The sequence below is a fragment of the Mus caroli genome, unplaced genomic scaffold, assembly GCF_978045245.1.
Source record: "Mus caroli unplaced genomic scaffold, Mus_caroli_1 scaffold_16, whole genome shotgun sequence".
In the NCBI taxonomy this organism is placed as follows: domain Eukaryota; kingdom Metazoa; phylum Chordata; class Mammalia; order Rodentia; family Muridae; genus Mus; species Mus caroli.
The window spans coordinates 2,338,663-2,351,693 of record NW_028227271.1 but is presented as its reverse complement, the minus strand read 5'-3'; the positions used below and the strand labels follow the sequence as shown (position 1 = coordinate 2,351,693).

The 13,031-nt window shown below is 49.0% G+C and overlaps 1 protein-coding gene across 1 annotated transcript; it reads right to left on the bottom strand.

Moving 5' to 3' along the window:
• Positions 1-4,132: 4,132 nt before the first annotated feature.
• On the bottom strand, positions 4,133-12,693 carry LOC110311043 (keratin, type II cytoskeletal 73). Its single transcript, XM_021184277.2, has 9 exons — positions 12,250-12,693; positions 11,110-11,324; positions 10,199-10,259; positions 9,619-9,714; positions 9,072-9,236; positions 6,668-6,793; positions 6,103-6,323; positions 5,135-5,169; positions 4,133-4,389 (listed from the first exon to the last, which is right to left on the bottom strand). Exons 1-9 carry the CDS (start codon positions 12,691-12,693, stop codon positions 4,133-4,135), a joined length of 1,620 nt encoding a protein of 539 aa, XP_021039936.1.
• Between the last annotated feature and the right edge of the window lie 338 nt (positions 12,694-13,031).

The following is a 13,031-nucleotide window of genomic DNA, read 5'->3' as shown; positions in this document are numbered from 1 at the left end:
CTTTCCAACAGAGATTACTATTGTTTGTCCCGTGATATATATAAAAAAAAAAATCTCTGGAGAAAGAATGGAAGCCAGGAGTTCAGCCATGCAGTGCTCATGCGTGATGAAATCGTTTTATCAGAAACTCCTGCTGACCGCCTCAACTTCCCCAGTCATTTCTGCTGGATGATTGTAAGCGTGCCCAACTCCACATCTGCACCTTTGCACTTAAGTATTCTTAAAATCCTCACCAGATCTCTCTTCTCCCTGGAACTCTCCACAGGGAACCCCAGCTGGTGGTCTCAGCGGGGCTTTCCTGGTTGACTGCCTGGTTTAATGAAGTTGTACTTTTGTTCTCTCAAGGTTGGGCTAGCCCATCAACTCTGCTGTATGCTGCCAGTGCCTGATTTAACAATGATTGCTACGTACCTGCTGTATCTCTCTATCAGCTGATTATTCTTTTGCTTGATATACTCAATGAATTTACACATTCAAATGAGAAACGTGACAACAGTATAGATAATTCTCCAAGCTGTAGAAAACACCTCTTAAGAGTTATTGGGGGTGGGGGGTGGGGAATAGACTTAAAGAAAACCTGCAGCCTCGTGTAGCTTACAGTAATGTGCTCCGGGTTATTGTCAAAACCAAAAGGGAAGGGTGCTTTCATGCAATCTGGAGAATGTGCCCAGTGTCTCTCAGCTCTGGCCAAAGGTAAAGGAACTCTCAGACAGATGCAGCTTGTTCCAGAGACTATCAGATGATGACAGAGAGCCAGAGTCTCCTCTTTATCTCCCAGTCTCCTTCCAGGTTCTTCTGGTGTTTGGAAACATGGACAAGTGTTGGCCATAGAGAAGTCACCGACATTGAAAAGAGCCACATCTGGGGGTGATAAAGCAGTTAGGGGCCTGGATGTCCTTTCTTCTTTCTCAGTGATCTTGGAAGCCATGGATCTCATGCACTCTAGCTAAGAAAAGCCTAAGATCACTAGTCACCCACTGGAACAGCCCTAGGAGATAGGTGCTGAAGCCTGCTCCAGACAGTGGGTGAGAAATTAGACCCTTTATGTTAAGTCATTCAGATTTCAGGGTTTGTTCCCTGAGGCAGCTGGCATCGATTCTCTGGACCTAAGCATAGAAATTAGATGGTAGAAATACCATTTAATGTTATTTATCCCAAGTTCATGCCCATCAGATAATCTGATTCTGACAGATCTTCTTTGCTTCTCTCTTCACAGGAGCTCCTTGGAATAACATTCTGCGCCTCATAATACCAAGAGCAGCCATTTATGAAGCTTTTCTGGGCACCAGGCAGTGAGGTAAATGACTCTCAAATACTACCCCCATTAAATTTAGTTGTCATGGCAACTTCATGTGGTAGCTACTGTTATTAACCACTTAACAGATGAGGAATCTCTGACCCACGGAGCAAAATATCCTGTCACCGCCAGGTCCAAGTCCTCTTGATTCAGTTCACTTGGCAGCTGAGGTGTCATTTCCCTCTCATGCTCTGCAGCAGAGAATCCTGGCTCTCAGCAGAAGAGAAAGGACCTCCAGGGGTGGCCATGCCTCTCATTTGAGCCCCTCATGTCTCACCAGCCACACTCCAGCAACAAGAAACAAGTTTGCCCACTCAAGTGCCTCTGATCTACTCTTTCCTTCTTCCTGTTGTTCACCAAGTAAGCTTTGGGCTTCTGAAGCCTCCAGACACACTGCCTCCTATGAGAGCCTAACCTCCCTCCCCCCCACTCCCTGCCCCACCCTCCCTCTCTTCCTTACTGTGGCCCCTCACTGCCAGGGTTGCCTCTGGATATTCTTTGGTGGTTGTTGCTTCACCAGGGTGCAATTAGCTTTTCTTGCACTCACATCTCTATGTAGAACATATACTGGGTTTCTTCATACCTTTATTCCATGTGTTAACATGTGGAATAAGCAGATGTCTGATCACAGGACTTCCTAGTCCGTTCGCTTGCTCAGTGCTAGAAATAGCTATAGAGCAGTGGAATAACTCTCTATTTTGCTATGATAGCAGACACATGCCATTACATGTTTGCTCAAATCCATACACTGTCTACAATGAGGAATGAACCACAATGTCAACAATGGGCTCTAAATCATTGAACTGCCCTTCTTTGCTGGTTCAAGACAGCTATTGGAAAACTAATTACCCTGGTGATGTTTAATCTTCATGGTCACTCTAACAAGATTTAGAATCACCATGGAAACCTATCACTGTTGTGTCTTTGAGAATGTTTCCAGACAGGTTTGAAGAGAGAAGAGAACACTGACTGTGGGCGGTGTCATCCTGTTGGCTTGGGTTCCGGACTGTACAAAAGGGAGCCAGAGAGCTTTCGCCCTTTCTTGCTTCCATCTGCCTCCTGACTATAAATGCAATGTGACCACCCACCTTGTGCTGCCACACCTCCCCTGCCACAGCGAACTGTGTCCCTTCTTCCTTTCAGTTGCTTCTTGTCAGGAATACTGACACAGCAATCAGAAAAGTATCCAGTACAATCCCTCATGAGATGGTCTCTCCCACATGCACATTTTGTGAATTGCTTTCCTAGTTCCTATGCACCTCTCAGTAAGCAAATTAAGTCGAGCTTTTGAATCAAAGAGACGGGAAGCTTCTGTTTCCACTGTGTCAAGTTAAAATGCCTCAGCTCACAGTGCTAGGGTTTGCTCATGATCTCCTCTTCCTATCTCACTCCAGCTAACACCGGAAGTGCCATAGTGTGGATCCGCTCTTCCTGCCTCACCACAGCTCACACTGGAAGTGCTGTTCTGCCTAGTTTATAGATAAAGACATGAAGCTCACAGCGGCTGGGAATTTTGCTCAGGACCACGAGTAAGTTGCAGAATCAAGAGTTCAAAAGTCCTAGCTCTGTTCTTGAAGCCTGTTTTCTCCCTGGACTTGCAGGGACCCTGTTCAGGTACCACACACAAGTCCCCAGCTGACTGTGCACCAGTCTCTTACATGCATTTGAATCTGTTGTATCTGACAATATCCCTGTAGCCCAGGGACATAGGAAACGTCACTGAGCACAGTGTTCTGTAAAAAAGAAAAGTGATGTGTATAATTGGAGCTAGCCATTCACTTAAGTGCACACACACATATATATCCATATGCGTTTACACACATAAGTTCTTGCATGCATGCATGTATGCCAGTGTTTGACACCATACAAACTTTATTAAGGATCACAAGAACTTCGGTCTTTAAAGAGGAATCTACCTTTGGCATTTTTAAACAGAAAACATATCAAGTCCTAAGTTTTTAGGAACTGTCTTTCTTCTACTTCTTGACGGCTTTAAATTTTGCTGCCAGACACTTAACCACTTCTCCTGGTATCCTGCATGCTCTTAAACATTGTTCATATCCTAACTGTTGCCTGAGGAAAGTCTGACTCAGACGGCACACCTGTCAGGTATGGACAAGTGAATGCTGGGTATCGGGACAGGTGGTGCTGGGGTCCATGCAGGTTGGTAGGGATCCTGTACAGGGTCTCATTCATGCAGATCTAACAATTCTTAGGATTCTGTGGAACGGGGGAACCTCAGATGCCAGAGGTTCCCTTTCAGCGACCACTCTACCTACAGAAGGGGCATTGTCTGAAATGAAGATTTCATCAGGAAAGAGGCAATCTGACCTTATTTTATACATATTTATTTATTTATTTTATTAGTGGGGTACAGGAGCAGAGAGCTGGGACCTAAGCAAGGTCCAGACTGGATGGGGACCCCCAGTCCTATAACAAAAGATTTATGCCAGATACAATGGTGCCAGGTACTTGATCCATGCTGGGTTGGTTCTTGCAGGAATGTCCATCAACACACTTCAAGTCTCTTGCACCCAGACTATCATGAGCAGCAGGAGGACAGCCTAGAGGCTGCAAGGGGGCAGGCAGGCAAGTCCTCATGAATGTGTGGAAGGCTGAGAAGTAGTCCCTTCACAGGGGGGCAGAAAGATGCATGAGATAATGTCAACCCTAGAATCCTGGTGTGGTTAATAAAGGCAGAGGGGTTGGTGAGAAGGCCACATTGACAACAAAGGAAGGTAAAATGTGAGCAATGGTAAATAAAACAGGAGGATTTCCTGGAAGAGAGTCCAGAGAAAACCAAAGCTCGGCAGAAATGGGGGATTGGCTGTCAATTTATCTCATGGTTTTCTTTGAGGGTGAGCCCAAAGCCAAGGTCTTTCCTGAAACCTCCTTAAATTCACTTGCACTACCCAGTCTGCTCTTGGTATCTCCACGGGGGCTGCAGTTCCCACTACCAGTGACACAGCCCCCTGACAGTATGCCATAGCCCCCAGCGACAGAGCTCTGCCGGTAGCCATAGGTGCCAGTGCTACTGAATCCGAAACTGGTCCCCGCACCGACTGTTCCAGGTGCGGAACTGCTGATGACAGCTGTGGAAGGAAGAATAAGAGACTGGGCATCAGTGAGTGCTTCAAGGTAGACGTGGCCCCAAGTCCCTTCCAGCATCCAATGACTCAAACATATCCCTGCTAACTAAACTCCTTATGCGGACACCAAATTTAAGTTTATTGACATGTACTCAATCCCAAGCAGATCAAGCTTTGAGGAAAAAGAGCCCAGATGTCACAGACTCCCCAGTCGGCATCTGCTCTTTCTTGGATGAACAACAAAAGCAAGGTTTTTTCCCCAAAGGACAAGTAACGTCCAAGCCTAAGCTACATTCTTGCATTTGGCCGGAGAAAGCAACCTTACATTGTTTCTATTGTGTTTCCTGTGGCTTGATTTAGGATGCTTGTGCTGGGCCCCCATCTTAGGAAAAGAGTGGCTGAACCTTGTAGGGCCAGCGTTAACACTGATTGGTGCCACAAAGCTGCATAAGTCTCTCCTGGCAGGGGGGATGGGTGACTCTGTTTCCCATCCTGCAGGGCAGTGTGGGCAGCAGGAGAGGGCATGTAGCTACCAAGTGTTTCATTCCAGCATGGGGGAAATGATGAGCGTGTGAAGTCAGAGTTGAGGGAAACTAACTCCACTGGTGAAGAAGTAGCTGAATAGGTGAGGCAGCAGAAGGCAGAGCACAAGCTGCTCCTCAGGACCCTGACAGCAGACACCCACTCATTCATTCACTTAGTACTTGTTGACTGCTTGGAAGGATTCCCTCAGACATGAAATACTCACAAATGCTCACAGCACTGGTGTGTTCTCCAGACATCCTGCACAGAAAAAAACACAAGGATTCCCCCATCACACTTAAGATCCTGAGCAATCCTTTCCATTATTCACCATACAGTAGCCAGAATCACCAGCCAGTCCAGTTCCACCTCCGCCAAGCCCACGAGCCACCAACAGTCAGAGTTAACAACCTCTGTCTCATGGCTTGAGCCTCCAAGACCCTCTTGCCCTCCCCAGTCTGCCTTCCCTACCACAGAGAGGTGAGGGCTGTACACTTGGGTTCTCACACTAACACTACTTCCAGGGCCCCTCTCTGCCTTTGGAGTTTCTCTTGAACCCATTGCTTGACTGCAGAGTAGCTGAGGCCTGAGCAAGTGGAGGTGTGGGGATACAGACAACTAAAGTGCCCATGGACGAAGCATCTGTGTGACTTTAAGCCAGCCCCAGGATTTCCAAATGCCAATGATCTATGTCCTGTCCCTCCAACTACACTGGATTTTGTGCAGACTACATTATTAACAATTGAGTATTTTAAACTGACTGCTTTCTATAGGGAAAAAAAAACGCATTTCTCTTAAAAGAAGGTTATATGTCACCATGAACAAAACCAGAATTCCACAACCAAATAAGAAAAGAAGTGACGCTAAAAATAAATGCAGTGAAAACAAAGCAAGTTAGCCAAAGGGAGAGAGAGCTAGGTGTTACTGAGAGGCTGAACTTAGGATCCTCTGCCTCTGTATGAACATGAGTTATTTGTATGGGCCATCGAGTTTCTGAAGCTGGCAATACTGAGCCGAGACTCTGAAAAGCTGAAGGAGACTTTAAAGAGCATTGCTGCCATACTGCGTGGCTGGAAATCGCTCTGGAATCTGTTTGTGGTTCAACTGGAGTGCATCTATAGCTCTTCCAGTGTCTGCACCCTCATCTCAGGGACCTGAATGGGGAAGACTGTGTCTGAGCACCCCTGAAGTTACCTGCACTCCTCCCCCTCCAGCAGCTTGCGGTAGGTGGCGATCTCAATGTCCAGGGCCAGCTTCATACTCATCAGCTCCTGGTGCTCACGCAGCATCCGGGCCAGCTCCTCCTTAGCCTGGTGCAGGGCTCTCTCCAGCTCATCCAGCTTTGCCCGGGCATCCTTGAGGGCACAGTCACCTCGCTGCTCAGCATCAGCAATGGCTGTCTCTAGATTGGAACACTGGGGACAAGGGGTAGCAACCCCCTGAGTTCGGAGGTACCCAGGTCCCACTTTATTCCCATGTACTAATCTCAGATGGGCTTTACTAGACTGCTATCCTTCCTGGAATGTATCGGGCAATGGGGACTTTTACTTGGCCCCAGAGAATCTTGTTATTCTCAGTCTTAGAACTTGTGGGGAACTCTACAAGGTTCTAGACTTCAGATGGGGAACAAAGTAGGGGAAAAGATGAGGGTTCTCTGAGGAAGGGGTTTCCAGAACAGAGGATGAAGAGGAAACAGGGCATGAAGGCTCTAAGCCCCCCAGCCTTCCTTGGGGGGAGTGAAAGAACCCCAGTCACTCACTTGCTTCTTCACACTCTCGATTTCTGATCGCAGTCTCTGGATGAGCCGGGTCAACTCAGAGATCTCGTTCCTGGTGTGCTTGAGGTCATCTCCGTGCCGGCCAGCTGCCAGCTGCAGCTCTTGGAACTGGCAGATGGTAAGTAACAAGCACATATATGACTCAAGGGTTGTGTCAGCGTAATCTAGCACAAAAATGGTGCCTTTTCCTGGTGCCATGCAGCAGAGGAAGGAAGGGCTATAGCCTCTTCCTCTCTAACCATTGGTCCCTGATTTTTTTTTTTTTTTTTTTTGTGCCTTAAGCCTGGCTGATCTTTCTGAAGGCTGGAGTTGGCCATTGAACTCTTTGGAAGTCCCACCTCTCCACACTGCATCTTTAGAAGATGAATCCCCAACTATGAACCTCTCTTCCTGTAGCTCTTTGAGGTCAAGATGAAATTCAAACTCCTAGCATGGCACAGGTTACTCATTGTCTCTCATTCATCTGGTTCCAAGCCTTGACATATACTCCTTTCATATACCACCCCAAATGATTCTCGCATGGCCCCATGTCTCCAAGGGAGTATGAACTTATCTCTCCCCCAGAACTCTTCCCTCACACCCTCTCTCATCCTGAAGTAGCTGCAGCTCAGCCGGGTCAGGAAAGAGAGGCCCTCCCTAACCCTCTGATTAGGTACAATTCTGTTCTTGTGACCATGCGCTCCAGAAGTCAGACATACTATAGCCCTCAATGACATCTTCAGTGGATGGATGTTTTCTTTTATTTCTGAAGTGTCAGTATGTAGCATAGTGCCTTGCTGTGCTCAAGAGAAAAAATCCAGTGACTGACTGCATGAGGAACCACCAGCTGTGTTTTTCTCCGTTTCCCTTTTCCTAGCTAGCTGGGCTGAGCACAGGCTATTGGTGTTGTCTCGTTGGACTTGGCAAGGAAGGTGGGCTTAGCACTAGATTTCAGCCATGAATCTCAGATACCTCCTGCTGTTTGTCTTGCCCATTTGAACAGAGCATACTCCAGCTCCACTTCAGAATTTGACTTAAAGGGAAAGCAGAAGAGGTGTGGTCTTTGGTGCCTCAGGGTGATGTATTATTGCCTTACCCGTGTCCCTGGATGCTAAGCCCTGATCTGCTTCAGCACGCTAGTCAGTGCCCCAGACTTGGGCAGCACCATTATCCCTTATGTACCAATTCTCTTGGTGAGTTTCCTGCTCCTGGAGGGCTCACTTATTCATCTTTAAACTGTGATAATGAAAACTAGCCTCACACACTGTGGCCAGCACCCAGACACTGTGGCTAGCACTCAGACACTGGGACCAGCACCCAACCACTGTGGCCAGCACCTAATAACTGTGGCCAGAACCCAGACACTGTGTCCAGTACCCAGACACTGTGGACAACACTTAGACACTGTGGCCAGCACCCAGATACTGGTGTCAGCACCCAATCACTGTGGCCAATACCCAGACACTGGGACCAGCACCCAGCCATTGCATCCCTCCCCCTAAGCCCATGGTGAAGTGGAGGTGCCAATAACTATGCAGCAAATGGTCCATAATCGCATCTGTGAGACTTGTCTGATTCTTCTAGAAGGGTCTATGCAGGTAAAAGCCTGGGTTCAAGTGCTGGATTCTGACAACCCACAGGGGTTAAGTCACCTGGCCATTTTTAACCCTGGATTATGAAGATAAATGGAGAAGGAAATAGGACCAGGTCATAGACTAAGCTGTTATCAAAAACCCAGGCCTGTGTTGCCCCTTAGGCCCTGAAGGCTACTAACCCTTCCCCAACAGGCTAAACCTCTCCATCCTAGACTGGGAAGGAGATGGGAAGCAGAGATAAGGTCTCCAAGGGGTGATTTCCCCAGAGAAAAAGCCCAGTGAACAGCAGGGGACAATTAGACAGTTACCATCACGATCAGAGAAGCCAGATTATCTAAGAGTCACCTCCCACCCACACCCATCTGGGGAGCTGAGATGTGAAGGATAGCAACGCCCTCGTCATCCTGGGAGATGGACTTAAAAGGAAAGGTGGGAGTCGGCTGCTCCCAGATCACACTAAGGAGACCCGTGATTTACCGTGATGACAGAGCTAAACCCCTGGTTGCTCATGCCAACCCTCCCCCACACGTGCTGAAAAGCACTCTGTCTCCAGAAAGGGCATCCTGCTCAATCCCTCCTAGTCCTGTGTTACGATGCTTGATTTGCATCTTGTAGTTTGCAAGGTGAATCCCTAGGAGGTCTAAGGGGAATCCAAGGACAGAGTTGTGTCCCCCCCCCCCTTTTTGTTCCCACAATGCCGAGGTCAGTGCCATGCTCCCAGCAAGATGGAGGCTGACATGAGTCATAGAACAGAGAAAAGGAGACCAACCCAGATTCCCCTCCCCTCTGGAGAGGTGCACCGCCAACCCCACCTTGGTCTGGTACACCATCTCAGCCTCTGCCTTGCTCTTCAGGGCGATGTCCTCGTACTGAGCTCGGACCTCAGCGATGATGCTGTCCAGGTCCAGATTGCGGTTGTTGTCCATGGACAGGACCACAGAGGTGTCACTTATGTGGGACTGCATCTGAGTAATCTCCTGCAGGGGACAAGAAGGTGTGGAATGCCTACTGCAACCAGGGGAAGGGGACAAAATGATGGGCCTTTTCCAGTGGGATAACCCCAGACCACCCCAAACAGGCACAAACAGCATTCTCTAAAGCTAGGTAAGGACAGAGCACAAGGTTCCAACACCATGCTGAAAACTGCCCAGAAGAAGGAAAGCAAACTGAGAAGAGAATCCATGTCTGTCCCAAGAGTGAAGAAGTGAAGGAAAATACCTAGCTTTCATACAACCTTTGAATGACAAAGCCCTCAGCACATACGTGTGAAGGGCTCCTGGGCTCCTAAACTAATAAATAGGAAGTTTATCATCACACATCCTTCCTGAATACAAAGCTTGAGATGAGGGCAAGCCTTACCCCCTCATACAGACACTTGAGGAATTTGATCTCTCCATCCAGGGCATCCACCTTGGCCTGAAGCTCCACCTTGCTCATGTATGCGGCATCCACATCCTAAGGGGAATCCAGACACCTCCTGATGGCCAGCCTCTCTTATGAACCCCACCCTGTGGCTAACTGTCCCAGGAATAGACTCAATGCCTGAGAGGTGGGAACCTGACTTCGGCCCAGACTTGCTGTGAGAATTTCATCCCCTTTCTCCAAAGCAGGGCACAGAGTCTGTTCCTCCCCACAGTCACTGAGGCAGCCATAATAGTTTTTCAGAGTTGAGAAGAGTTAGAAGCAGGGCTTGGCCCTTCCCAGAGTCCTGTGTGTTGCTGGCATAAGCTGGGACTGAATATCCACAGCTGGACCCTTGTCCATTTACACAACTGTTAAAAAGCTGGCTATGTGATCTGTGCCTGACAATCACCAGTGTCCACTATGGACATGGTCAGCTTCTGTCTATGGGCCTCAGGCCCTCTCTGGGGAATGCAGGCCTCCTTCCTTCCTCTGCTCTTACCCACCGTGGGAGACCAAAGCCAGATACCCTGCTTACCTTCTTAAGCACTACAAATTCATTCTCAGCAGTTGTACGCTTGTTTATTTCTTCTTCATACCTGCAGGGAAAGCATCAGTGAATAGGGGCTTGGGGTGCCAGTGTCTGTATCTGTGTGTTCTCACTGAGAAATACAAGATGTCTGAATTGTGGGTCCTTAAGCAGGTGTTTTTGGCTGCCCCAACTCAGTAGCGCTGTTTGGCTGAGCCATCGGTGGGGACCTGGGCCTGGTGGCTGGAGGGTTTGGGTCTAGGATTCTTCTGATGCAAGGAAAGTGAGTCCGGTTTTTCTCCTCCTCAGAATCCAAATCACAAGAGCAGGACTCTGCCAGCAGACACCTAGCACCAACAATGCTGTTCCAACCTGGGAAGGAGGTCCAGGAAGCTACAACTACCCCTACCCATGTCAGAAAAGAATGTGGCTGAGGTGTGTGGGACTCAGTGAAATTGAGAGCGCCCCAATGGGAAGCCCATCTCCTGCTCTGTGGGGTTTCCTTGGAACTTAGGGCACCCTGGATGAGCAAAGGAGCTGGAGTTATGTGTTGAACACACACAGAGGCTCTCTAGGAGGGCTTAGGAAGCAACACATGAAGGAAAAAAAAAAACTACCAAATTCAGCCTGCTTGGTTATGCCCATGAATGCTCTCCTCTTGCCAGGTAAGCTCAAGTGGTTTATTTTACTCAAGTTCCATCCTCCTGAGACCACAGGCAAAAGTCCCAGGACCTATTTAAGGCTCAGTATCCAAATTCAGCCTGCTTGGTTATGCCCATGAAGGCTCTCCTCTTGCCAGGTAAGCTCAAGTGGTTTATTTTACTCAGGTTCCATCCTCCTGAGACCACAGGCAAAAGTCCCAGGACCTATTTAAGGAAGCCTCACCCCAGGAATCAGGTAGCCCACAGTGTCCGACTCACCTCTTTTTGCAGTCCTCCACTGCATCCCGCATGCCCCTCAGCTCCGAGTCCAGCCTCACCCTGTCCCCAGATAGTGAATCCAGCTGCTTTTGCAGGCTGCTGATGTGGGCCTCATAAACAGGCTCCAGGTTCCTCCTGCAGTTGCTCAGGTCCAGCTGCTGCAGCAGCTCCCACTTGGTCTGCAGCACCTGGTTCTGCTGCTCCAAGAAGCGCACCTGGAACCCAAACCCATAGCCACCTGGAACCACTACACAACCAACGGGGTCAGGGGATGGGACACTTTCTTTCCAGAGAAAAAGGGTGGGTTTTGATCTGCCCTGTGAGCTTCATAGGTGAACTCTAAGAAGGAAAAAATGCCACCACCACCCCCCAAAAAAACCCACACCTCGGGGAGTCCTTAGTCTGGTAACCAGAAGGCAGCCCTGGAGGTCAGGAGGGGCCCAAGGTGAGAATGTGAGTTTCTCACCAACCTGTTACAATGTTGGCTGTTTGTCTCCTGGCCCAAAAACTGCTGGGTTTAACCCACTGTAGAAAGCTACTCTGTAGCAAGTTCTTGGATGTAAATTAGCCTGCCGGCTTCCCACTCCTAGGGATCTGGTGGTCTAATCTGTATTTGACCTTCTCCCTCCCTCCGCATCCATGGCCTCTCAGCCTGCCTGGAAGCCCTGTACTCAACTGTACTGGGAACTTAAGCTGTCTGTGGTTTTCATGACAGGAGTTTCCATTGCTCAGTGCTCACCTACCACTGACTCTTAGGTGCTCAGACTCCAGTATACATCATCACTATTCCTAGAGGGCTCGTGGAAATACAGACTGCACAGGGCCCTGGCATTTTGCACCTCCAAAGGCTACTGCTGGACTCCTCTGCCTTCTCTGGTTCTGCCTCACTTCTCCACCAAGAGGCCAGTGCTCTGCCTCCTAGACATCTTCCAAATGTAAAGAGCTCTTTTAAGCTCTTTACATGCCTTTAGATCTGCCTCTCAGTTCTGGTGTCCCGGGATTGTCTGCTACCTCTCTGCCCTGCTCTGTGATGTGTCTGTGTCCTGGAAAGGGGTAGCATCATCCTATCTCCAGACAGGGGTCCCTGAGGGCAGTGGAGGTAGAGAAAGAAAGGAGATATTTAGCTATCAGCTGTCCCACCTTGTCGATGAAGGAGGCGAATTTGTTGTTCAGAGCCTTGATCTGCTCCCGCTCCTGGGCGCGCACCTTCTGGATCTCTGGGTCCAGCTCTACGTTGAGAGGAGCCAGGAGGCTTTTATTGACTGTTACCTGGTGGATGCCTCCAGGCAGGCACAGGGATGGATTTGAAGGCCCCAGAGCCCCACTGCCAAACATGCTGCCAGCAAAGCCACTGGCCCGATTCCGGCCAAACCCATATCCCCCTGTGCGCCCGCTGCTGCTAGCCACATTGAAGGAGATGCTCCTGGGACTCCTCAGGCTGTAGAGGCTCCGACTGCTGAAGCCTCCACTGAGCCCTTTGCCCGCTGCCCGGTAAGAGGATGAGCTGCCTCCGGATAGCACAGCTGAGCAGCCGCTGAAGCCCCTGTTGGCAGCTCCAGGTTTGCAGGTGAATTGGCGATTCATCCTGAAGAAGCCACAGACAGAATGAGACAAGACACAAGCCTTCGCCAAGAGACTGACTGTTCCCTGCTTGTGATCTTGGTCTTCCCCTTTATAGAGCTCAAGAGAACAATTGCTCTAATTGTTGGGTTTAATTTGCCTGGAAGGAAGAAATCATTTTCTTCTATCGAAATCATAGGCATAGGGCAACATGAAAACCCCCAAAGTGCTGGGCTTGCAAGTCCTCTGCATGTAATTGAGTCTTATCTTATTAGCATGGGGTAATTAGCTAGGCCATATTATCCCCCAGAATGATCTTGGCTAGGAAGCTTGTCATGGTCCCAGCTGTCCTTCTCCAGAGG

Coding starts and splice junctions, on each gene's coding strand:
- LOC110311043 (XM_021184277.2), bottom strand. CDS start 12,693: ATGAATCGCCAATTCACCTGCAAACCTGGAGCTGCCAACAGGGGCTTC. Junction 9,715..10,198: donor AATTTGTAGTGCTTAAGAAG/GTAAGCAGGGTA, acceptor GATTCCCCTTAG/GATGTGGATGCCGCATACAT. Junction 5,170..6,102: donor CTGGAGGGGGAGGAGTGCAG/GTAACTTCAGGG, acceptor TTTTCTGTGCAG/GATGTCTGGAGAACACACCA.